The sequence below is a fragment of the Gymnogyps californianus genome, chromosome 2, assembly GCF_018139145.2.
Source record: "Gymnogyps californianus isolate 813 chromosome 2, ASM1813914v2, whole genome shotgun sequence".
Lineage (NCBI taxonomy): Eukaryota > Metazoa > Chordata > Aves > Accipitriformes > Cathartidae > Gymnogyps > Gymnogyps californianus.
Window position 1 is genome coordinate 36384648 of NC_059472.1, and position 27265 is coordinate 36411912.

The 27265-nt window shown below is 38.3% G+C and overlaps 1 protein-coding gene across 1 annotated transcript in view; it reads left to right on the forward strand.

Annotated features, from left to right (window-relative positions):
* Window positions 1-27265, forward strand: part of NCOA2 (nuclear receptor coactivator 2) — a 196165-nt gene that overhangs the window by 129612 nt on the left and 39288 nt on the right. The window contains exons 7-13 of the mRNA XM_050892444.1: window positions 10117-10220; window positions 15153-15330; window positions 16749-16934; window positions 18428-18529; window positions 18629-18769; window positions 21869-22016; window positions 24206-25475. Of these exons, the coding sequence (XP_050748401.1) occupies window positions 10117-10220; window positions 15153-15330; window positions 16749-16934; window positions 18428-18529; window positions 18629-18769; window positions 21869-22016; window positions 24206-25475 (2129 nt within the window). The remainder of the gene's footprint in view (window positions 1-10116; window positions 10221-15152; window positions 15331-16748; window positions 16935-18427; window positions 18530-18628; window positions 18770-21868; window positions 22017-24205; window positions 25476-27265) is intronic.

Consider the following 27265-nt stretch of genomic DNA (forward strand, 5'->3'; position numbering starts at 1 on the left):
GTTTGGCTGAGGCCTGTGATGGTGGGTTAGACAAGCAAGAAGAGGGGCCCCAGCTTCTATTTCTGAACACTGGGCTATTATAGGAAGAAAACTTTACTTGTCCTTAATGATTTAGAGCTTTTTCGTAAAAGATTTATCTACTATAATCTGGACTATTAAAAGCAGTAGGAGCCCTGTTATGCATGTTAGCATGGACACATTAAATTAAACTTGTTTCTGTTCTTCCTTAGCTATCTTCAATTATCTGTGCTCCATTTTGGCCTGTGCTTTATTATGGAAACTTTTTTCTTTCATGGGCTCATAGGGAGCCCATGTTCCATCATATTTCTTTTTGGTGCGCCATATTAGGTCTCTTGAAAACTTTTGCAGTCGTCGATGGCAATTTATAAAAGCAAAAAGATCTTTGCCTGTTGTTCTGAATGATCTGGTGTGTCACAAAGATTTATCATCAGCATCCTAAAATAAAGAAGATATTTTGTAATCATGGCGATGTGGCATTCGAAGAAAGGGAGTCATCTGTTTCCTTTTAACAGTTGGTTGAGTACATAAGAGTGAGGCTTCAAGAAATGGAGTCTGGCTAGATTAATATTCCTTTCCAGTATGTTATTTTGGCCTAAGTTTTGGAAACCTTAAGTTTAATTAGCTTGGCAATTGCATCTGCAGATTTTAGTCTAAAGAGTGTTAACCCTTGTATCTTTATTTTCAAAATCTTGCCTGTGTTTTTACGCGTCAGAGAACCAACTGGAGAGCTTTTGTGAAAGCAATATATTATCTCTGAGACAGTGATGGAGGCCTGTTTTGAACGAAATTATCAGATCCTGCCATATTTCTTGTCTTTGAAAACATCAGCTCAGCCAAAATGTTAAAGAACATTGGGCTCCCACCATTTAGACATTCATATTAATAGTGTTTTTAGAGATGAATTATCAAAACAAGATGAGGTTACTCATTAAGTAAATATCTAACACTTACAAAATTGTAAATGCCAAAAAATACAGTAAAATTTTCTGTCCTAATTCAGTACATACCAAAGAAAATAATTACTTTGTTAAACTGAGTGATGCCAAATATTTGTATCCAATATTTCAGTGCAGAGGTCAGTTAGCTTGGCTCGCTCTTTTGAAATTCAGCCATATTAATGTAACAGATTTTCAGTCAATGCTGATAGATGCATGGCATTTGTTGTCATGTATAGTTGAGTAGTTTATGTGAGTGTTTTGAAGTCATCTAAATACCAACAGAGGCAAAACTGTTTCCTGGATATGTAAGTGTTTGTATATACAGCTACAGATACATATATTTGAATCTGCTTATCTGATTTCAGAATAGAATAATAAGTGACTGATTAAATTCAGGGTATTTTGGAGTAAGGCACTGATAGCTAGTGTACTTAATCTACCATGTGTACTCCTTTGTTGTCTAAGTACTGTATTTTAGGCACTTATAAAATATTCTAAATTACACCACAACCAGTCAGAGATTTGAGATTATACCGGTTACTACACATTCCTAGGAAGTGTAAATGCAAAAAAAACCCCAAACCCCCCGCATTTAAAAAAGCATTTTAAACCAATGAAAATTTTAAATTCTCAGCACCATCCTGGAATTTGGCCTTTTGATAAGGAAGTCTCCTGGGCAGGCAGCACCTTTGATGATTAATTTATTTATGCTCTTTCTCTAGTCGGTCATTATACACTGGAAAGATAGTGGTCTTTTTGGAGAAAAGAGAAAGAATATAGCTTAAAAACATAGGAATATATGCACGCACATTCGAATCATCAGTTTGCAAGTTAAGCACACCCTTTCCATTTTATATAAAAGTGTACGTTGAACGTACTCAAATATTTTAATAAGCTAAGACCTGTCTAAAAATTCTGCAGGAGTAAAACTACACCCAGTTATATTCCTTTCCACTTTTTTTGAAAACTTAGTGGAAAAGGTCAATGTTGCAGCACGTCCAGGGGTTCAACAAGTGATGGTTGTCATGGAAGCTTAATTCCACGTTCAAAAGTTTAAAAACAACTTTCCACTCACGATGTGGTAGTTTGACGTATCCTCACAGCTTAAAACGAGGCATGGGGTGAGAAATAGTTTCTGGATCCAGGGTTGCTTTTAGTCTTAGTTTAGATTTCACTTAAATGGTAGGGTGACAATTGTCCTTCTGTGTCTTTACTGATAAATAAAAATACTAGAAATAATCTCAGCAGGGAAATTATTTTACTTGCTGTGTTGTTTTGTATTTTTGTTGAATGCTGGGGATGGATCAAACCGTTGAGGATTTGGGGTCCTGGATAGGACACTTCATTCTTCAGTTCAGCAGCAGCAAGTGGGTTGTATTTCTGGGTTTTACTTCAGTCCCCAGTCCTTAACTTACCAGAAACTAGTGACCTTCTGAGGTAATCTCAGATTTCAATAATCTCTGCCACTGCATTAAGTAGATAAATCTGGGAATAGTAGGTACATATTTCTGCAAATAATGCTATTTCTGTAAATAGCGTTGTCACTTTTAGTTGCCGCTGTTAAATCCAAGAGTTAGCAATCTTCAGAGAAGCTATTTAAGTGTATGTATAGAGGGTGAGACTCAGCCTCAGTGCTCTGAATGGAGCCATGTGCCAGGAGCGCAGCACTGTGATACCCCAGCTCACGGGGCTTGGAGCCAGCCGGCTCCTGGGGCGAGGGGAGGAAGGAGGGGGCACTTCCACTGCTGATGCCTGTCCTCTTTCTCACTCCAAGAAGTAGACTATTGAGTTGTGTAATAGTGAGAGAAGAAAGGGATCGTAGATGTGACAACAGAAAAGACAGGCAAAACGAGAATGGGGAAGAGAAGAAACCAAGGAAAAGGTAGTAAAATGCGTATAAAAGTATTTAGCAAAAAACACATACAGAGATACTAAGCTTCTTGCTGTCCAGCAGTTAAATATTATCCTTGGTGAGTTGAATTGCATGATTTTTGTCCTTGCTCCAGTTTAGCTGAGCTGGGGGCAATTATTTCTCAGGCAGTACTTCTTACAGAAGTTGTATTGGGTGACAAAAAAGCTGACTTGTACAAAAAAAGAATGATGGAGAAATGTCAAAATTATTAAGAGAAATAAAACTAGTATTAATTTTATGTATTATTACTTCCGTTTGTGGCTATTCCTAAATCCATCATGGTTTTTCAGTGCTTGTTTTACTTTCAGTGTCCATGAAAATTTTATACACTGGTTGAATTTTCTAAGAGCAGACATCACTCAAAACTTGAAAAGCTCCATGAAAGTTTACCTATATTTGGTGTTTTCGTGAGAATGCAAAGCTTTTTGTAGAGCTAGTGTCTTACTGATGCTTCTTTACGGTGGGAAGGTGGGGCAGGTATGTAGGGGACATGAGAGCAGCTGCCCCAATTAGAAGTTGAAAACACTGTGAAGAAGAAATCGCGGTGTTGTAAGTGCTATTACTCCTGAGCGAGTAATTGAGCTTACAGCTTTCTGAGGGCTTTTAGTTTAAGCCCTGGGGTCATTTACCATTTAAATGTGCTTCCACCAGCAGTAGTAAATATGAAGCTAAACCACGTGGGTGTGATGAGTGGAGCGGGGCATGGGGAGGCGCGGGGCGCGGCTGGGCTGGGCTGGGCTGGGCTGGGCGAGCGGGTGGGTGGGCACGCGGCCCTTTCCAACCGAGGGGGAGCCAAGCCGCGCTAACAAGAGGGCTGTGTGTTGGGGAGGTGGGCAAAGCTGTGCTCTTAGATTGCTTGCAGTGAATAAACGTGCTGAGAAAAAGTGCAGCTGTGCTTTTTTAATATGCACTGCAGGAGATTTCAGCAGCCTGATGATATATCGTGCATTAATGTTGAAAAGATAAACACATTTGGAAAGCACAGGAAGGCCTTGTGTTTTTATGTTAGCAGAATGCTTCCTAATGAATAAGAACGTGCTGCTGGCTTCACAGAGCCATATGGCAGCTTTTCTAATTTTAGTTCGGTGCAGATGCATAATTCTCCCTTGTTTTACCTCCTAAAACCTTCCTGAGATGTTGCATAGTTTTTCCTGTAAGACTTGATCTACAGTTTCTGGGGAGAAAAATGTATTCAAGAGTCTAATAGCTTCTTTGCTCTGGACAGATGTATGCTGTATGATGAAAGAGCAACCTCACTACATAATCACTTCCCCAAAATAGTAGCTAACTTTATTCACAGAGATGGGATAAGCTGGTCTTAAAATTGATTGCTGAAATAGTTGCTGTTTCTTAGGTACCAGTCTTTGAAAAATTACTTGCTTTCAGGGAGAAAAAACAACTTGTGTCAAGGCAGTGGGAACTGGGTAAGAAACATGCACGTGAATATCAAGTTCCATGTGAGCCATGGATTGTAGTGCTTTGAATTACGCAGCTACAAGGCAGAGCTGCTTTCCCTGTGGTTAACCAAGCATCAAAATAACTTACACGTTCTTCACTGCTTTGCTTCATCATGTGTAGTGATCCAAAACTACTCACATTACCAAATACAAGCTTTCTTTTTTCTGTTGTTTTTTCTGTTTCTTATTCAAGTTGATACATTTGAAGGTACTTTTTGTATAGCCCTATTCATGTTAAAAATCTCCTGTCTGTTACCACAGTCAATATCATTACTTAGCAATAGTCATACATAGGTGTTATTAAATCTAGTATTTCAAATGTTATTAAATCTAATACTTAAAACTGTAACATCAACTAAAATTTAGCAGTTTGCTAAGGATACTTTCTATTATATGTTAACATCAGTTTTTAATACTGTATCTACCCTTATCTTTGGCCAGTTACATACTTTCACTGTTTCCTTGATTGTTTGTTTGGATTTTATTTTTGCACGGCAATTCAGGAGACATCAGAAGGACCACACAGGGTAAACTTAGAAATATGAATGAGGCAAGACAAAAGTAGTTGGCTAATGCATAAAAAAAAAATGGAGAAGATAAGTTGTTTTCAAGACAGCTGCAGTGTAAAATTTAATTGCATGTTTAAACGTTATGTAGCATTTACAATCACTTTCAAGTGATGTTGCTGTTACTGTTATAAGGATCTTTCTTGATTTGTGTGATTTTTTTCTAATGTGCAGAGTTGAGCTTTCTAGTATCCCTTATAATAAATCTCTTTGCTTATATTTTTTACCTATTATTATATAAATGAGGGTATATGATTTGAGATGTGTGTGGCATTTCAATAGCAATTCCAGAAAATTATGAAGAACAGGAATTATATGGGGCACCTGAGAAAACCTGTTTTAAACAGTATTGGATAATAAATTTGATTCTGCCTGTTACAGTTTTTTTTCTCTTGACCTCTTTCCTCAGCAGTTTGTAGACCACGGGTGCTGCCCTGTCCAGATTTTCGCCAGCATCCCTTTTTTGCTCCTCTTGCTCTATGAAGAACCTTAAGTGTTTCTCCTACAAAAAATAAATTAAATGTTCGTTGATGCAAATTTTCTCTTTCAGATTATGCTTCATCTTTTTGCAATCCCTACAGAGGCTACGGTTCTGTTCTTTACTTCGAAAATGCGTTTTGGTTTTGCAGAGAGCATCAAGGGGGAAATGTTTCTGTAGCTGGTTTTATTAAGGAAGTTGGAGTAGACGTTGAATACAAAGAGAGCTTTTCGGGTGGTGTAGCTGGTCCTGCCTGCCCACCTGTAGGAAGGGAGGGTTTGAAACACAACCAAGAGAAGGCGATGCCCGTCAGTAGCACTTCTGAGTCTGCTGTCAGAAATCCAGAGAGAACCGACATAGCTTGAGTTGGGAGGATGGAAAACCAGGAAGGCTTCCTAAGTTAAAATGTAGCAGGAGACTTCAAACTATTGCTTTTGGCTTCTCTTTCTCTGACTTAGGAATTTCTGTTAAACTAGTGTGATTTCACAAAGGTTTGCTTTCAGAATCTGGAATGAGCTTCAAGTAAAGCTTGAGGCTTTCCCACTGATAAATTTGTCAGAAAATGTTTGTGAGGGCTTTTTTTTTCTTCTTTCTTCTGTATATTAATGTAGAAAAGTAAATACAGTTTATGATCACTAGGAAGATGCCCAACTGAAAATATTAATACGTATATTAGTATATTACTGCTTATACAATTGTAAACATACCCACAGTTTAAAGTCTAAATTACACACATCACTAAAATGCTACATAATTGAATGTATATGTTCTTTGTAGTATCTCTCTCAGGAGTACTACTATTTTATTTAAATTTTTTTTTCTCTCTCTAGGCTAAACTCTTAATTGAGCGGAACTAATAATTATTTCATGTGCGTGAAGTTTATTCTGCTGTAATTTAGATAAAATATGCTTGATCCCTGGTAGCCATATTCATAAAGATGGGACCAGTTTCTAATTTAATGCTCCCTCTCCAGCAGAGAATTCCATGTGCGGAGGTGAAGCCATGGGAAGCCCCTTTCCACCCTGCTCACTTCCTCCGCCGGCACAAGGCTGTTTTTCTCTTTCCATACTAAACCTCCGCTCTACTTTAGCCACTGTGCCTGTAGGATGCCCGGTAACGCTCTCCCGGCGTTTTACATTTGAACACAGGGGCATCGCTGTTCTAGGAGGCAGCATCGCTGGAAGGTGCGAGATCAGGGAACCGGCTCCCACTCTCTGTCTTAGTGGCTGCAGTGGAAAAACCTAGCAGCTGTGGTTAGTCACAGCGTAATACCAGCAATTCCCATGAGGCTGGAAAAAAGGCTTCTGAGAGGCTTTGCAAGGTTGGGCCTCTGCAGCTATTTTCCTAACCCCTAACATTCAAAAATCATTAATCTAGTGTAGAAATAATAAACTCTCTGTGCTTTTGATTTGTTTGTAGGGCCCCCAGTGAACCTAAAAAAGATAGGAGAAGTAAAAAAAGGAAAAGTAAACTTTACATTTTTGCACAGCTACTTAACACCAGAAGCTGGAACTGTTAAGAAAAATAAAAAATACTGACTCGTGATAATTGCATGAGTGTTGATGGCACTAGAAATTCGTGTATCAGTTGTTGGTTTTTTTTTCCAACCTTCCTGCAACAAATTTTTGTTCTCAATTAGTCCCACGTGCTGTATCGCTGAAGAAAAGATCTGCATTTCAAGATGTTCCCCATGCCTGGCTGTCAGGACGACACTGCTGACAGGGTTTTTGCACTTACTTTTCCTGTATGTGCTGATAGAGTCTTCATGAGGGGCTTTGTAGTTCAGTCAAAAATGGGTAATTTATTGCGTAGTTGAACATTATCAGTAGCTGCAGTTTATAACTTCGACATAAGTTACTGCTGGTCCTACTCAGAGGCTGTCTGAGGCCGTGGTTCCCTATACAATACCACTTAAATAAATGTAGAGGGACCAGTGGTCCGAATGTGTAGCCTCTTCTAAGCTCCCCGGCCACTTAACTTCTTACACAATTAAGTTACAGATCCAATTATGAAGTCCATAATTTTGGAGCACGTGTGATTTATAAAGCTTTTCAGAATGCTAACCAAATGTCATGAGTAGTGTAGTGTATGTTGTCACCATCACTGGGAGAGGCAGGTAGGCAACGTTTGTGTCTAAATAGCATTTTCATATTTTCTCCATTCATTACACTTTTTCCTCAAGCAAGCACCATGTTTATTGATCCCACAAAGGTGTTGGGCCCTCTGTGGAAAAGGGTGTGTAAGGGAAAAGAAAATGGAGAGGTCAAATGGTTGTGAGGGACAGCTGATGATGGAACGGAAGCGGTCAGAGATCATAGGGTTGAAATGGAGAAACAGGGAACCAGAGGGGAAAGCAGCCGCTGTCAGGGACTGGATGTGAGGCTTGAGAGGTCCTTGGTCTGATCTGGTATTGCAGCTTCTGTGTTGATTACCGTTATAGTAATTAAAAACTTTCTCCTTTTTCTTTGTATAAAACCTCACCTGTGTGCATAAAAGAAAATCGTTGCTTTTATAGATATGTTATTGGTGGTTTGTATGAACTCTGTAGTTCTAAGAGTGAAAAAAATCTTCAGCAAATGTTTTGTATTATGTGAAAAATAATCAGTAAATGTAGTCTTTGTAAATCGGTGAAATGAGGAAACACCATGTAATGAATGTGCTTGCACACCATTGCTGGACCATATCTGCAGCCCCTCCATTTCTAGCACATAGAGAATAATCCCATGTTCTCCGATACTCAAGATGGTATCAGTGGCTGAAGCAGTGAGGGGATGAAAGCAGGAAGCTGGTATCCGTATCCATTATAATATTTTGCAGTGTGAAACCAGGGATCACTTTATGCTATGAGGAACAGATGGGAAACAAATATCATCACCAACTTTATTAAAAGCTCAACCCTATTTTTAGAATCTTTTAGAATTTTTTCACAATTTTTAGAACATGTTTTCAGTATTGTACCATCATATGGTGCCAAGTCGGCTATATTGTAGTATGGGAAGGATTGTTCAATTTTTTTCTGTTAGACCTAATCTCTGCTTTTTGCTAAAAGAAGAAGAAAGAAAAGAAGAAGAAAAAAAAAAGAAAATACCACTGCAGTCCTCAGTCCAAACCAGAAATACTGATTTTGTATCCTAGTGAGTTTAAGTGGCAGAGGAAGGGTTAACAGTTATTTCTAGTGTATTTATTTCTGTCAGATTATGCTAATCAAAGTGATTTAAAATTATTCCATTAGTTGCAACAGTCCATCTTCAGAACAATTTTGTTTCATCATTATTCACAATGGTGTTATATTGTGTATGAACATACCCTAAGAAGACAGCTAAGATTTTCATGACTCTTTTTTCGTGAAAGCAAGAAACTGTAGAAATCTAGGATGAGACAGCCTGAGTGACCAAAGCCTTATTGCCAGCGGGTGATTGCTGATAGAACGCCCAGGGGTTCTCAGAAGCAGTCCCTTTACTGTATGTCTAAGCAGCGTATTTTCACACTGACCTTATAACCTCTGCCAAGGAAAGAGTTCAGAGGAACTTTTGCTGCAGTATTGCAGATCTACAGATAGTGGAAAATACTGTACATTTGGATACATTTCAATTTGTATGACTGATGCTTTAATTTTCACTAGGGGTGATTTTCCAAAGGCCCTTTGCTCCATCCGCACATGGTACTTTCAGTAATTCCTACAATGAATCTTCTTCTGGTTCATTGTTGTAGAAGGCATAAAATCTTGTTACCGTAATTTCAGTGTGCTTTCATGTTTATTAAAATAATCTATTGCATAATATTAAAAATAAAAAATCTTTAATTATTTTTAATATTCTACATTGCAGCATAGCCCTAGCTTTTACATAATTGCTTGAAAAATAATAAAAGAATGTTTTGAGTATAGAACTAACAACAAAAAATTACTCGTTTCATTAACTTACAATATAGAATATGTATTTTGTGTAGTGTTTTTATTACTTTTGTTACTTCTGCCTTAAATGCCAATATCATTCTTGGAATAGAAAAAATTAATACAGTCCATTACTTCATAGGAATTATAAACCCTCTTGATTTGAAAGTTCCAGTATGTATGAATATCCCTTACATTTGGAGTTGGGTATGATCTGTGATACTGTATATAACATATTGTAATATGTGGCATTATGCTCCAGAAACATTAAATCATTATTTTCTTGCCTGTAATTTTCGAATACAGCACTTGAAATTGTATATAGTTTTAATAACATATTGGTAAATAAGGCAGTATGAAAATTATGTGATAGTAAAAATGTGGGTGGAGGCCTGGGAACAGAAATGAGACTGCTGTTTCTCAGTACTGAAACAGTAGGTTGCGGACTTATGTTTTTCCTTCTAAATATAGTGATCGTGGAAAAGTTGTGCAGCTGTGAGCTTTGCATGCTCTTTTAGATCCGTCTTTTAATACACCTTGATCCTGGCTTTTGCTCATTGCACCTTCATAAGGAGCCCTTGTCTTTGCCCAGTATTATGTTTTGTAGTTTAGTAAAATGTCTAGCAGAGAAACAGCAGAAATTATTTCATTTGTGTCATAAAACTTCAAAACTGAGAAGCAAATGTGGTAGTTATGCTTCTGTTGAATCATTATGGGAGACTATTTAATCTCATTTTCAGAATTGTTGCACTGTAACCGTTTCGTAGCTAGTCTCAATTCTCTGCGGGCTCTTACTGTATCATTTAGAGAGCACTGCTCTGTCATTTAACACATAGTTTTCTTTATTGCAGAAAAAGCAGCAGCAGCTAATGAAGATGAAGTGCAAAAAGCAGATGTATCATCTACAGGTCAGAGTGTCATCGACAAGGACGCACTTGGACCAATGATGCTTGAGGTGAAGAGCACAAAATTCCTTTATTTAAGCCAGTTCTGCTCCCCCTAGAATGAAGAGCAGTGTAATGAAATGAAAAAGTGCAGTCAGAGGTCGCTGTAAAAGAATGGCCAAGAGAGACAAGCCATCCTGGCTACTTATGATTATGTCATTTAAGAGCAGGCAGCATATTTCTATTGGATTCAGTGATGAAACTGTCTTTAACTGGGAGTGGGGAGAGGCAGCGAAAGAGATAATTCTGCTGCTTTGTAACGCAGACAACTTGAGGAGCTTCAGTTGGTAGCAAGTCTTGGGTGTCCGCATGTGCATGTTTTATTTGTTCTAAACCATGACAGATTTGGAAGACCTGTTGTACCTAAACATTGATTTACATGTACAGTAGTATACACATGAATAATACTTCCTCTAAAATTGCATGTCGTTGCTATACTGTTTTAATGGTTTATCATTTCAGCACTTACAGCATGACTCTTCCCTCTAGAATATGAAAGTAACCTAGGAAAGCTTTTAAAGACATATATTTCAGTTTGTTCCGTTAAGATTTCTGTCTGATTTTAGCTGTTATTTTGATACCCCAAAAGGCTGCATGGTTAAAACCTAGCTTCTAAATGTATTAATAGTAATCTTGGGTAGGTATGTTATCTGGGATTCTAATGTCATATGCTACTGTCCTTTGGCACTACTGCTTTATCTGCTTAAGCTCACTTGCAAACTGTTTATTCCTGTTCTGACTGTGGACTTTATCTGTAAGGAAGAATAAATGTTACTTTAGATAAAACAAAACACAAACTCTGAATCAAGTTAAAGGAACCAACTTTGGCAGAAGCATAATTATTCTGTCATTTCTGAATGTTGCAGGAACAAGATGCATGTTATAACAGTTTTAAGTATTTGCATTATTTTTCATGATTTGTTAGATGAAAACATAGTTTTGTCTACTACATACGAAATAAAGGCTCCAAAATCACAGTACTAAACATAAGGAAGATTAGACAGGTTGGAGTGAAAACATTCTTGTTTGAAAAGTGGGGGTAACAAATTAATTGATTTAATTTAATATTTATTATACGTGCTCACTGAATTGAATGTTGTTGTTTTTGCTATCAAACAAGGTTAAATATTCATCTCTTACATTGCTGTGTTAAAATTTAGCTTTAATTTCCTATTAATTTCATTGTAATGACCTGTTTTAATCACAGGGAAAATAAGGATAAGATGATTTTTCTTTCCTGGCTTACCTTGCGTGATTGGCTATTGCAGCAAACATGACATGTAAAATCACCCGTCTGTTCCGTTATTCCATTTAATTTAGTTTTCCTTTGCAGCAAAACCATTGCATATTAACAATGAAAGACTGTGGAACTAAATTAATAAACTGTGGTCCTTTTGCACCAAGAAACTTAAAAGGACTGAAAGTTGTTACACGTTGGCTGTGAAAAGACTACAGATACTTTCTTTGTGTCTTTATCTCCTTAAGGAAATGCAATTAAGTTATTTCATCTTTACAGAACCCCTTTATACAACCTCTACAAAAACCTACCCTTTTCCATTGCCAAATAATAATAAAAATGCAATGCTGATGAACAGTTTATTAGTTGATTTGGTTTAGAAATATAATTGTCTGTTTTTATTAAAGAAAAAAACTGAAGAATCCTCAAAATAGTGAGTGTTTCCAGCTGAAGAAAGGGAGTAAAATTCATCATGCAGCTGCCTCTGAGGAATATTTTAACATATTTATTGGTTAAAGCATAAAGTAGATAGAGGGTGAAAAAATAGTCAAGAGAGAGCTGACAACAATTCAAAGAACACAAATGTATTTTCCGTTCCAGTATATCATCTAAAATAATATCTGTTCTCTTGTTTTCTCTTCCAGCATGTTGTCCATTATTTGTTCCCCCATTGTCCCAATAGCTCTGAAGAAAAGTTGTTTATTGTGGTGCCATACATCTGGGGACAGAATTAAGAAATTATTGCAAAAGTGGAAGCTTCTAAAAGATTTAAGTGTCTTGGTGCATTAAGTTGCTCAAAAGCCTGCTGCTGCTTACCTACAAGATTATTTTATTAATAGAATAGAAAGAAATGGGAGACTGGCATATAAGGCCCTGTGTTACTCTAGGCTCAGATGACCACTACTGCGGTCAACCCAAGAAGCAGCTGTGAAGAAACAGCACAGAGCAATTCCTTGTCAAAGAAGTTGCCATAGTAGGAAATAGTAGGGAAAACTGAAGATTACTGTGGGATGCCAGTAACTCTCATAATCTCTTGCTTGCCATCTCTGCCTTTGAAAGTTTTCTCCTTAGGACTCCGATAAACATCTGCTACTGCTTTGGTTTTGCAATCCCTTTGAATTGATGTAAGCATGGAGCGCTGCCAAGCAGAATGGTTCAGCCAAACCCACACCCTTCTGCCAGCTCTAAAAGCCATGTGGTTTCATGGTGGGCCAGTTCAGGGGACTGATGTGGCTAGCATCTATTTTTTTTTCTTGCATTAGTTTTCAGCCAACTCAGTTCTCTGGTCCAGCTCTTCATATCTTCAGACAGTACAGGGAGCTGTCATGATGTAGAAAGGACTAAACCAAAGAGGTCATGCTTACATTGGCTTCAGGCAGTGGTGAAATGCAGTGTAAGACACTAATCCATTGCAGAGATGCTGATAGAAAATTGTATTAGAGCCTCGATTAATTAAATCTTGTAAATCATTGTTAGTTAAACTAAATACTAGTCAGCAGGAAAATGTCATGAATGTTATGAAAGCACATGGAAAGGAGGGAGCTCTCCAAAGAAAGTGTATTAACAGGAGGAACCAAGAATAATCAGAAACAAAAAGAAGGCAATGATAAAAAACAAAGTCAGAGATTAGAATTTGTGACAACAGGAGAAAAAAAGACCTAGTTTATCTTAACTTAGAGGCAGTCAGGAAAAGTATATACTTGTACATTTATTTGTGGGTTTTATTATTTTGTAATTTAAAAATAGAACAAACAAAGCATTTGGCAACCACTGGCTCAGTCACTCTGCTTGTGCGTTGTGCTTTCACTATCCCTCCCCTTTAGCAGAATCATTAACTACCTTAGTTTGGGAAGGACCTCTGGAGCTTGTGTAGTCCCACCTCCCACTGCGAGCAGGTCTGACTAGAGCAGGTGGCTCAGGTCCGAGTCCAGCCAAGGTTTGAATCTCTCTGGGGAAGGAGATTTCACAGCCTCTTTGGGCAGCCTCTTCCCATATCTGACTACCTTCATGGTGAATTATTTTTTTTCTTGTATGTCCATGAAGTTTCCTATCTTGCAACCTGTGTCTGTTGCGTCTCGTCCTTCCCTTGTGAACCTCTGAATAGAGCCTGGCTCTGTCTTCTCTTTAGCCTTCTGCTAGGTGGCTGAAGACAGAAATAAGATCCCTCCTTAGCCTTTTCCTTTGTACTGTCTGGCTTTGCTAACTGCTCAGTAGTGTACAATATTTTTAATATGTATCTGTAGTCTGAGGACTTGAGAACTGCCTGCTAAGACCAACACGCAAGTTGTACAGTATACAAGTTTGGTCATATAAAAAATGCCACATGCCCGTATACGCTTGCTATGGCAGCTCCTCCTTGTTAGACTGTTTTGCAGTGAGCTGAGTTCAGGCTTAGTATGGATCCACTCGCTTTTAATTAAACCATAATGAATCATGGGCTGCCTGTTTTTCTGACTTGTTTCTGTCCCTGGAGATGCAATAACTAACAACTGTTCTAGTGATTGCCCACCAATCCTTATAGAGGTGAATAAATCAGGCAAAGCTGCAGCAGCCTATATGGGTTAATTGTAAATTGAATGCTTAGACCAAAAGCTTTGGTGCTTTAAGTCTAAATATATCCCCCTTTATTGGCTCATGTGACATAAAGTTAGAGGGATGTATTCTGAAATATTTCTACCATCCACAATCATGCTTGCATCTTAAAGAAAAGAAAGATTGCATGAGAAGTTGTTACTGATACTGAAGTTTTTACTTTATCCTCATCAGGTAGAAGTGATGTAGTATTTGTCTCAGGCTTCAGATAACATACAGCAGATATCTTGGAAAGAATGCTGCAGCTAGGTTGTCACCGTCACAAGAGATAAGGGGGGAAACCAATCAGCAGAAATGACTAATTTAGGCACTTCCTCGCAGAAACTTTTAAGTCTGTTGGAATACCATGGAGCTGAGTTGAAGAGGTGAAAGTCTGGTTCCTGTTCCCTGGTTCATGTGTGGACTGAATTAAACTGGTGTCAAATAAAAAAAATGAAAGCAGTCCTGAGAGTAGGGACTAAAGCTGCCCCATCCTTGCTGCTCACTCCCTGCTCTCAGCTCCCATTGCTCTTCTCTGCTTTTAATCCCTCACATTCCTGGCTGCATGGGGCCTCACTTCTATGAAAATGCACTGCTGGGGATGGGGAGAGAGCCTTTCTCTTTCTTTCTGCCAGTGTTTTTCTTGCCTTGTGCCAGCACATCTTGTCATGTTTTCCTGGGATCAGTCTCCCTGTGCTGCATAGAGGAGTGAACGGGTTCTGGGTTTAGCAGAACCAGCTTCTGGTCCAGGTTTCTTACTTCATAGGCAGGCAGATACATGGCAACTTCTTCCATTATTTTTGTTTGTTTGTTTGTTTGTTTGTTTGGGGCAGGGGATTTGGTTTGTTTTCATGTGTGGGTTTCATTATTTTGCAAGGTGTGCACCTTTCTGTGCTTTTACACTGGTTTGATATAAGTAAGATTAGATGCTCAATCTGAAATGTGTCGTTTGCTATTACAGACAAGAATATAAGAACTGTATAGGAATGCAGAAAGATTCAGCTATGTCTTCTGAAGGGAATATTTATTTTCTGGGTATTTTGTTGTTAATCTGATTGTTTGGTATTGTGTTTCTCTCTCTTTCTCTCTGTTTTTCTCTTTCTCTCTCTCTCTGCTTTTTTTTTTCCCCCTTTAGGCCCTAGATGGGTTCTTCTTTGTAGTCAACCCAGAAGGTAATGTTGTGTTTGTTTCTGAGAATGTGACACAGTACCTAAGGTACAACCAAGAAGAGCTGATGAACACAAGCATATATAGCATCCTGCATGTAGGGGACCACAATGAATTTGTCAAAATCCTGCTGCCAAAATCTTTAGGTATATACCTTTTCCTCATATCATACCACTACTTATTTAACTTTGGTTTCATAAATCAGCATTTTAATAACTTAATGTCCTTCTACTACTTACAGTTTCATCATATACACTCTATTTATTTTTAATGTATATATAGGCTGTATGAGTGATTAATATTATTCTCAAAAGCATCCTCCACTCTTTTCAGGTTCTTCTTTGTTAAAATTACTCTTATTAACTCATGTTAGCTGGTATTTTTAATGGATCTCCAGAGTGAATCACTAAAAGACAGCATTAGCTATGTGAACTCTCTGTTAGTTCCAGAGTCTAGTTAGCCTGTTTATTCTAAGAATGGCCCAAGAAAGGGGGAATATAAAAGAAAAATCATAAAAGTCCTTATGCTAGAATTTTTATTTCAGTATTTTTAGTCCCACCAATATTTACTCTTATCTTTCAAAACCTGTTTTTGTTAGTTGCAGCCATTTTTTGATTCAAATTAATATTGGTTTTAATGTCATTGGTTTTTGGAGGAGGTGAAAAGAAAGAGAAAGCCGGTACTAGGCACCTCATTTACTCACAGCAGTTTAAAAAGTATTATGCAATTCACTTTAGCATTTTATGACTTTACTTAAAAACCCCTGAAGAATCAAAAATGTAAATGGCTAAACCCCATAAATTACTGCCTTTATTGCATTTTATGACTGAAGAGGGCAAGTGAAGAGTATTTTAAATATGACCCTGCTATTTCCGTATGTGGCGTTACATTAATTCGCTCTGACTGATGTCCAGTACCTATATTTGTGCATCTCAGGATTTTGTTTCCTTTTTTACTTAAGCACTGTGTTAGGCTTTAGTTTTATCCATCACTGCACCCAGGTCATTCTCATGCCTTCAGTCTTTTCCATTGTAGCTGAGACTATGTGTTTCAATATATTCCCGATTATATTGCTTCCTCTTTTTATAAATGCATATTAGTTTCTTTTCTTTCTGTCTCTAATCTGGACACAGATTTTTATACAATGCTGCCATCTCTTTTGTATTAATCACTTTTAAATTCATTGGACAGATTCTACATACTGCCTTATTTCTTCCAGGCACGTGAATTAACTTGATCTACCCAGTAGGCTTTTCACTGTACTGTGTAACTTTCACATGCACCAATATTTAGACTTCTATCCTGCTTTTCTACTATGTTGTTATAAGTCACTTGAAAAAAACGTGATAGCTGAGCAAATTAGCAGTGCTCTTAAAATCTGAGAACTTTACACATTACCTTGTTATGTGCTGGTTTGGGCTCTAATATTAAAAATAGATTGTTGTTGTTAGGTGAGCTTGTTTCCCGACCAGCCTGCAAAGCACCTTGATTAATTTCCTGTGGGTAAGTAGCAGAAATGACTACTACCAGATTTATCTCACTATATGATCTTTGCTTTGCTCAGTGAACGGAGGATCTTGGTCTGGTGACACTCCTAGGCGTAATAGCCATACCTTTAATTGTCGGATGCTGGTGAAACCTCTTGCCGATTCTGAAGAAGGCCATGATAACCAGGAAGCACATCAGAAATATGAAACTATGCAGTGCTTTGCTGTTTCTCAACCAAATTCCTTCAAGGAGGATGGTGAAGGTAACTACCACTTTCAATTTGTGTTAGTATTTTCTCTTTCCATGCTGTTGCGGGTCAGCAGTTTTGGTGCGGTTGATAAAGTGAGGTAAAGTTGATAAAGTGGCTTCTAAATCCTGAAAAATGGAAAAATTGTAAGTTTTTTCCTTTTTTATTTGACTGTAGAAGTGTACATTCTTCTTGAATTATGAGTGTATACACTTGCATGCACCTATTTGTTAAACCAATGTAATTGAAATTGAGAGAAACTCCATTACCTTAAAGAGTGTCGTGGTTTAACCCCAGCCGGCAGCTAAGCACCGCATAGCCACTCGCTCACTCCCCTGCGGTGGGATGGGGGAGAGAATCGGAAGGGTAAAAGTGAGAAAACTCGTGGGCTGAGGTAAAGACAATTTAACAGGTAAAGCAAAAGCCACGTGCGCAAGCAAAGCAAAATCAGGAATTCATTCACCACTTCCCATCGGCAGGCAGGTGTTCAGCCATCTCCAGGAAAGCAGGGCTCCATCACGTGTAACGGCTACTGGGGAAGACAAACGCCATCACTCCAAATTTGCCCCCCTTCCTTCTTCTTCCCCCAGCTTTATATGCTGAGCATGATGTCATACGGTATGGAATATCCCTTTGGTCAGTTGGGGTCAGCTGTCCCGGCTGTGTCCCCTCCCAGCTTCTTGTGCACCCCCAGCCTCCTCGCTGGTGGGGTGGGGTGAGACGCAGAAGAGGCCTTGACTCTGTGTAAGCACTGCTCAGCAATAACGAAAACATCCCTGTATCATCAACACTGTTTTCAGCACAAATCCAAACCATAGCCCCATGCTAGCTACTATGAAGAAAATTAACTCTACCCCAGCCAAAACCAGCACAAAGAGATATCCTAGTTTTATATCACTGCAATTGTAAGAAGAATGTAGCTGACTGGGAGGAAAGTCTCAATGGGCAATTTTTTGAATTCTTAGAATATGAAGATAATCATGGTTCACAATTTCCTTTACCATTTACTACTTCAGCAGGTAAATTTCCTCAGATTGTATTTTAAGTATTCAGATAAGTAAATGGCTTATTATGAAGCTGCTTTCTCAGGGACAGCAAGCATTTGGGACATGTTTAAGAAATGTGGCTTAGAAGCTATGAAATGATGAGTGTTGAAGAAATGTGCTCTCTGTGCATGCAGTATATTCTTTTTTATTACTTACCTCCTGAGTGATTGAGCTGCTACAGGTATATGCATAAACACGTGCCAATAATTATGGGCTGTGGTAGAGTCCTTGATAATTTTTCTTCTAAAAAAGAAAAAAAACCACCTCTCCTGTGTTGTTTAATGTTGTAGGAAATAATGAAGATGTAAAACCACTGATGTCTATCTATCCTTTTATTGGTACAAAATGTATTCTTTTGGTCCAAAAAGATTTAAAGAGCTTTTAAAAAATATTTCTGAATTCTTTGTGGAAACAAAATCTTCCTTGTCTATACAAATTACTGAAGTAACATTTTTCTTTAAGATTTGCAGTCTTGCTTGATTTGTGTTGCAAGAAGAGCTCCAATGAAGGAAAGACCACTTCTTCCTTCATCAGAGAGCTTTACTACTCGCCAGGATCTACAAGGTATTGTGAAATAGGAGTTTTTAATCTGCGCCACCCCACCCCACCCCCACCCCCCCCCCCCGGGGAAATAGCTGTAACAAATGTTTTATCTAATATCAGGCAAAATAACTTCACTGGACACAAGTACCATGCGAGCAGCTATGAAACCTGGCTGGGAGGATTTGGTGAGAAGATGCATTCAGAGGTTCCATTCGCAGCACGAAGGAGAAATATCTTTTGCCAAGAGGCATCACCAGGAAGGTTAGGTTTCATATTTTTAGCACTTTCTATATTTAAACTGTTTGTCATTTGTATCTCTTGGTTGTGTTCTCTTTGTTATGTTTACATGGAACAATCAAGGGCTATTGACAGTTCCTTTTTTCAGGCTGATTTGCCTAACACACTGATGGCTCTCTCTAGAGAGGTTTTGCACCTTTCTCCGTGTTTGTTTTAGCCTGCTTGTTACAACTGTGCCATGTTGGAGGGTGCTTTAAATCTTCAAATTGTCGCAGTTATTTTAGAAAGACAGACCCTTGTGTGTTGCCCACCAAAACATTCACTACCCATTATTCTTCAGAACCTCAGCTCACACATTGCAGTTCATTGACCTGTATTCCTTTTCTCTACAAAAATGGACTTTTACTGTCAGATTTCCTGTGAGAAACACTCAGTGTGAATTATCAAAGATGCAGCACTTGTACTATCTGGAAACCTACATTGTTTTACTGTATCTAGCTGATAAGTAGTATAGGATACACCACAAGCACATCTACTCAGTCAAGATTATGGTAGGTAAGATGTAGGAGAGTACTGCACTGTGAAAGGTTCCCCATGAGGTTTCTGTGGTAGTGACTGGGTGGGGATTTTTCTTTTCATAAAACCCTGATACTGCTAATTCTAGTAACACAGATCCAAATTACTAAAAACAAATAACCCTTTATAGTCCACAGGAAAGTCCTTTCAAAACCAATGGGAAATAACTGGAACATTTCCAGTGCAGGGGAATCATTCTTCGGGTTCATGTTTGTAGAACAGGGTTTACAGCTGGCCTGTAACGAATAGTTGCCATGGTCATTAAACAACTGGCATGCCGTCTTGGAAAGTAAATTGTAACTGGAATCTCAAATTATTCCACCAAATATTTAAAAAAAAGAAAAAAAGAAAGAAAAGCTTTAGTCATGCGGCATTAGTTAAATATTCTTTAATATGTTCTGCTTTCATGAAACCTTCAGGTTTCATTTTGGGAATGTGGGGGCACAGAAATATTGTGATTTTTTAGATAACAGCTTTTGGGGTACATACAGTAGGAGTGCTAAAAGTTCACAGCCGTATGCTGTGATTTCAGACAGAACTGAAGAAGGTAGTATGCAATTAAAGTTACAGCAGGGGTTTAGAGAGCAGTTTCAGGTAAGGACCAGTCTGTGCCAAAGATGATTTAAGAGTTTCTGTTATGGCATCCAGCCACTTGTTACTTCAGTCCTCTTCAAATAGCAGCTCCTACATCCAGTGCCGAGGTTTGAGTGGGTCCTCTCTAAGCTATCTGTGACGTGATAAAAATATACATGTTTTGGAGTTTACACTGTATCATTTTGCTGGAGAGGCTTAGGATCATCATATAAACTGTAGAATTAGTCTAAATGAGGGGGCTCTTTACTTCTTGTGGAAGTGAAGAGAGTGAGCGATAGGAGGAGGAGGAAAAACCTCTGGAATTGCTTTGCTGCAGAGGATTCAGCGCTAGAGAGGAATAATGGCTGAAATGTTTCTTTCCCCTGCCCTGCAGCATGGAGAAGAAAAACAAGGCATATCTTGGGCAATAGCATCTTTGCATTTGACTGAGGAACCCCTTGCACTTTTTAAGTCATTATGGTTTGAGAATAGAAGCAAAGAAAGTAGTGGTCTCCTACATGTAATTCAGTGTTACAGTGTGAAAAAAGAATTCAGCATTAGCTTGATAAACAATAAAAGCCACAAAGCTTTCAAATTAACTCTCAGTATAAAGTGCAAAATATATGGTAAGTTTTTATTGGCCACAGTCAGAAAAATAGCATTTCCTCAAGAGGAATACGGAAACATTCTTGTTTGCTTAAAGAATTAGTTTGGAAAATGATTTAAGTAGAGATTTCACTTGTATCCTGTTGGCATTGAGTACTGGAATTTCCTGATGTGGTATATGCTAAAGTTAAGAGCTTTGGACCTTCTGGTGCCCAAAGGTTAAATTGAAACAATGACATACCTAACAGTGAAATTTTGCTTTGTATTGTTTCACAGTTGTAGGTTTTTGTTTTTCTTTACGTTTTTACTCTGAAAACCCCCTTCTGGTTGTTTAAATTGTGCTTCCTGTTTTCTCACTGCCTAAATAATACTTTAAAACCTTGCAGAACAATATATAACAGTGGGGGGGACAGGGAAGGAAAGCAATCATAACCAGTCCTGCAAGGCTGAAAATCTGGTAGCTCTGTAGAGGAGACTATTTAATAAAGCCACACTCAGAAAACCATGTCATTTCATTACAACAGGAAATATTAAAAGACAAGCAATGAAATTAAGATCAGATGATACTATTAATTAAAAAAAAAAAAAAGAAAACCAAAACCACAGAAAATGTGTATGTATGAAAAAATAGGAAATTAAAAGTATTTGTAGTGCTTCATTCCTATTTTTTTCCTAAACAATTATATGAAAATTCTGAAGTTAAGTATTTCCCTCCTGCCATATCTGCAACCCTAATGTAATAGCTTTTGGACTAGGAATTGAATATGATCAGACTTGTTTCATTGATGGCAGAGTGAACAGTAGAATAAATGTTTGGAGATTTGCTTTTCCATAGCATGATTTTCATTTTTAATTAAAGAAATGTCACAGGGGTCTACAGAAGTTAGAAAATTGAATTTGTTGAAGTTCAGATTTACACTGAAAACTTAAGGGCTGCAGAATATGTGCAGTGAAGGAAATCCCAAACCTGAAATGCAGTCATATCTAACACTGGGGAAGGATAGCACAGCCCCAATTTTGGTTTAGGTAATTGTATTTGTCATTTGTTTGAGCTGTATATTTTTGTATTTGTTCTTTAAAAAATAATGATTTCTTGTTCTGGTTCTTTTTATTTCTAATTGTTCCCATGTAAGAGATTTATGTACTTTTTAAATTAAAGAAGTAGTGAGAGTGACTGTTACAAGATAATTTAAGCAGGCAATAAGGAGGAAAATTTTTCTTCTGTTCGTTTGGTTTGTTTTTTTTTTTTATTAACATAGTGTCTGTGGTATCAGTGCAGCTGGATTTAGAACATCAGCTGTTGAGCAGCTAAGCTACCTATACTATAGTTTCTCATTAATTTAATTCTGTTATTTTGCTTGCTTGCAGTGCTGAGGCAGGGACTAGCGTTTAGTCCTGTTTATCGGTTTTCCTTGTCTGATGGCACTATTGTTTCTGCCCAAACGAAGAGCAAGCTCATCCGTTCTCAGACGACTAGTGAACCTCAGCTTGTAATCTCCTTGCATATGCTTCACAGGTAATCCTGACTGGTTTATTACATCCACACTCTGCAGAGAGACAGGGAAAGTACAAAGTTGCCAAAGCAAATAGATTGTTTAAGGCTGATAGACGTTCAGTTGACCTAGAACTGATAGCATGAAAACAAAATAAGTTTTTTAAATCAATGCTTACAGCAGGAAAAGACTGTAAGATTATTTCAGGACTTACAAATGGTGTGCTGGATTTTCACATCAAGATCTTCCATTAAACATACAAAATTTCCTTTAATCTCATGTTCTTAATTTCAGTATTTTAATTTCCTGTATTTTGCATAGTAGACACAAGAAAATTTCCAAATGTAATTAAATCTAGAAAACTTTGAAGGATTAAATTCCTGTAGTTCACAGTCAGTCGTATGTTGGGCTTGGGTCTTTAAAGAATATGTTATGATTATTAGAACTGCATTTTAGACAAACTGCGTATTTTAACTCCTTGTCTCTCTTCATTCCTTGTCTTTTCTGGTGCTTGGAGTAGTAGCTTTCACATGTCCAATCCTGAGAAATGCCACCACTATTAGTTTTTTTTAAAAAAGGCACAGGCAATAATATGTTAAAGTCAAGGATAAGTAATCACTGACCTCAGAACTTCAACGTAAAATTTTAATTAAGTCATTGCATGTCCTGGTATATTTGTGTCAGATTTTGTTTCAGGTTTTATTTGCTGATTGTAATTACAATGCTGTTTCCCTGTATCCACAGTATTGCTTTTTTGAGAGGAAGAGAACAGCTCTAAATGTAATTAAAACTTGAAACCATTTTAGAAAGATTGTAGATTTGGAAATTGACCTGACCAAAAGCTGTCTGAAATTTGTTTTCTTTGGATTGCTGAATATACTTGGTATTTCATGAAGTGCTAAATTTTAAATTTAAAAAAGCACCATTAAGTTAAAAATGGTACTTGCAAATATTCTTGCTTTTTTTAGCAGAATACTGGTACTATTGTATTTGTAATATGGTTTTAAAAATCCACCTCTCTTTTTATAGTTAATGTTGTTCACCTTTGCCTTTATACCTAAGGTAACAATACAGAGTAACAAGCTTCACTACTGTGTGTGCTTCAGTTCTTTCACTTCTCATGCTTTAGCAAAACGCGAAGGTTTATCTGCACTTATCCTGTGCAAGTAGGAATGGTTTTCGTCTCATTGAAAATACACATTAGGAATGTTCCATTAGTATTTGTTTTTTTCGAAGTCCAGAGTTGATTTGATTTTTCTCAGAACCTCATTTTTCTTCTTTCTAATCTACTTGACTCTGTCTCTTTTATAGCTTTTAGCATTTGGGAATATGTCTGATTTTTCTGATTTAAGTTTTAGCACAGAAGTAAAAAGTGTATCGCATCCTCCCATAAACTTAATTAAAATCTACTGAGGAAAAGAGAAGTGACCTTCAGCTGCTCTTACAAGAGCTTTTTCTCTGTCTGTGTGTATCTCTCTTCTGTTGCCTCCATCTTACAGCCTACATGTCTAAAATATGAGTTTCAGCTCCTATATGTGTGGTTTTTTTCTTTCTTCTCCTCTTTTCCTAAACGCCCGTGTAGGACTGGATTGCTAACAGACTGTTCCCATTCTGAAGCAGTATCCAGTAGTTCTCTTGGCTCACTTGCTCTTTTGGAGCAGTATCGAAATACTCTGGCAGTGTAGAAATGCAACTTTTTCAACTTTCTTTTCACTATGAACTTGGTGGGCAAATAGCCCACACCAGCCTTGTGGTGGGGCTAACTCATAGAAATTCAAAACTCCAGCAAACAGCTGTCCACAGCTGTCTTGTAAAACATGTATTTGAGTCATATGTTTCGGATGAGATTTCTGTCAGTTCTAGAAGTTAGCTCTTGCCGAATTGTAGAGAAGAGGTATACATTAAAGGGAGAGAGTCTGAAATTGTAACCTATCTGCACTTCTAATGACTGTCATTTAAATAAGGTATAATTTTGTTTTTCCTCTTTTCCACTGATTTGTTAATGAGGTACTGAAAAACCATACTGTTAATGTGCAGCCATGTTGAGAGTTGCATATCGCTTTTGTCAAATTGTCAATTTGTTTTTAATTGTAGGTTTGTTATGTTATTTTAAAGTGAGGTTTGGGGGTTTGCTTCTTTTTCTGTAGTGTAATTGCAAGTTGGCCACTGTCATTTTAGCTAATGGGTTGTTTTTCTTCCCCATGCCACATAGAGAGCAGAATGTCTGTGGAATGAATCAGGATTTGACTGGACAAGGAATGGGGAAGATATTGAACCCAATTAGCTCCAGCAGCCCTGCCCATCAGGCCATGTGCAGTGGGAACCCAGGTCAGGATATGACCATCAGTAGCAATATAAATTTTGCCATAAATGGCCCAAAGGAACAAATGGGCATGCCAGCAGGCAGGTTTGGTGGTTCAGGGGGAATGAACCATGTGTCAAGCATACAAGCATCCACTCCTCAGGGTAGTAACTATGCACTAAAAATGAATAGCCCCTCACAAAGCAGCCCCGGCATGAACCCAGGGCAGCCAAACTCTATGCTTTCCCCAAGGCATCGTGTGAGCCCTGGAGTGGCAGGAAGTCCTCGCATCCCACCCAGTCAGTTCTCCCCTGCAGGAAGCTTGCATTCACCCGTGGGAGTCTGCAGCAGCACAGGAAATAGCCATAACTACACCAACAGTTCCCTGAACGCACTTCAGGCCCTCAGCGAGGGCCACGGCGTTTCTCTAGGATCGTCGTTGGCTTCCCCTGACCTAAAAATGGGAAATTTACAAAATTCCCCTGTGAATATGAATCCTCCCCAACTAAGCAAGATGGGAAGCCTGGACTCTAAAGACTGCTTTGGACTATACGGGGAGCAATCAGAAGGTACAACTGGACAAGCAGAGGGCAGCTGCCATTCAGGAGAACAGAAAGATAATAGCGATAGCAACATGCCACCGGTTGTCAGTGGCGAGAGACCTGATGGACAGAATAAACTGCACGACGGAAAAAGCCAGACAAAGCTCTTACAATTGCTGACCACCAAATCAGATCAGATGGAGCCTTCGCCTTTGTCCAGTACCATGGGAGACGTTAGCAAGGACTCCACAGGAGGGTTGCCTGGGTCTGGTTCGGCACATGGAACCTCGCTCAAGGAGAAGCATAAAATTTTGCACAGACTATTGCAGGACAGTAGTTCTCCTGTAGATTTGGCCAAGCTCACAGCAGAGGCCACAGGCAAAGAACTGAACCAGGAGTCCAGTAGCACAGCTCCTGGTTCGGAGGTGACTGTTAAACAGGAGCCAGCGAGTCCTAAGAAGAATAATAATGCACTACTTCGCTACTTGCTAGATAAAGATGATACTAAAGATATTGGTTTACCAGACATACCCCCAAAACTGGAGCGGTTGGACAGTAAGACAGACCCTTCCGGTAGCACAAAGTTAATAGCTATGAGGACGGAAAAAGAAGAGATAAGCTTTGAGCCTAACGAACAGGTAAGCAAATTTTTGTATTACGAGTGAATGAGATGTTCTTGGCCTGCATTCCTGCCATCTGACTTCCTCTAAGAGTAATTTCTTGACACTTCAAGAGGCTGTTACCTGTCTTTTGAAATCCAGTCTGGTGTTACTAATCCATTTTCCAGCTGGTGTTACTAAGTTGTGATCATCACACTGTCTAAAAGAACAGACTCTGCCTTGGAGGAGATGGATAACACAGGGACCGAACGCTGGGGAACCTTTCCCAGATGGTAGTCAGACGAAGAGAAAATACTTGTAACTGTTGGTCAATGCTAACTTATTGACACCTTTTCCCATAGGCTGTTGTTGAACTGCTGTGGGCTAGATGGGCTCTTGACCTAGCCCAGCATGGCAACTACACTTCTTCCATGTAAAGCAGGTTCATGCTCAAGGACAGGAGTTGTTTGAAAGGACTGATAACAACTTTGCATTACTGGTCTTTGTGCTATACTTGATCTGCAAATTAAAATCAAGGCAAATAGACTTCCCTTGTTTCTGTGCCAATTAGGGAGGTTTTGTTGGGGTTTTCTGTTTTTTGGGGTTTTTTTACTTAAACATTTTTTATATTCAACTCCAAGTTCCCGTGGATGATTAATGGTTCAGTGCAGAGATCATGTGTCCCTGTGCAAGGTTATCTGCACTGAATTTTGCATTCAGAATTTCTTTGCGTTCTGTGCAAGATTGCTTGTTGCTCTGCTGCCCAACATACTAATAAACTGTATGATGTTAGGACCTATGCTAAAAAGTGTTATTTCACTGGCTTTCATGCAGAATTCACTTTCAAAAAGCACCAGGTTCACGTTACTCAGAATGCTCCAGTTTTCAGAGCTTTGCAAGAAAAAGGGACGCAGTAAAAGCTATTTGCTACTTCAATATTACTGTTTATTTTATTTATGAAATGGGTAATTACAATATCAATTTTAGTATAAGGCATTTTCTGGGGAGTGTATAACTGGCTGGAGTTAATGATCCTTAGCTTTGTCCTACACTATCACCTCTCCCAGTTGGTCATTAATCCCTAGGCAGTGCCCTGTGCATGAAACCTTAGTTTGTAAATCATGATCAGATTGTACATGGTGCAAACGTTCATGAGTCTCTCATTCACAGCCATATCCTTCACTTCTGTTTATTTTTTTGAATCTATCTTATTTTTATTATTGTGTGCATATAAATACATAATTTTTTGTATTTTCTGTATTGTATTTTGAGGCTGAGGAGGGATAGACAACATTTTCATAGCCCTAAGTCACAGCATTGGATGTTTTTTTTTTTTTTACTTCGCCTTTTCGGCAGTCTCTAACCAGTAGACAGTTCTTTCAACGGTGGTTATAACCACAAAACGTAGAGGCCAAACATGCTACTACAGTGTGGATGCAGCATTGTTAAAATCTCAGTTACCCAGGCATCTCCTAAGGTTACTTCACTTCTTCTGTTCCAACAGAATTTGACAGCTATTGCCATTATGCAGGAGCAATTGTGGTTTTTCAATCCTTCCCATGCTTTAGGGGGAAACTGAGCCAAATTACACTAATTTCTACAGGTATTTATCCTCAAGCCTGGATGTTAGTTTAGTTCTGAATACAGCTGCTATTTTGTAGTGCCTGTAGAGGGAGGGCTTAGATTCTCCGTGAGAACTTAGGCTTTGTTAGGCTAGAAAAACATAGATATCAAGAAACTCACAGCTAAACTGGCAAGCATAAACCATTTTTAAAATATCTAATAGATTTCAATTCCTAGTTCAGGTCCTACACATTGAAGTCAATACT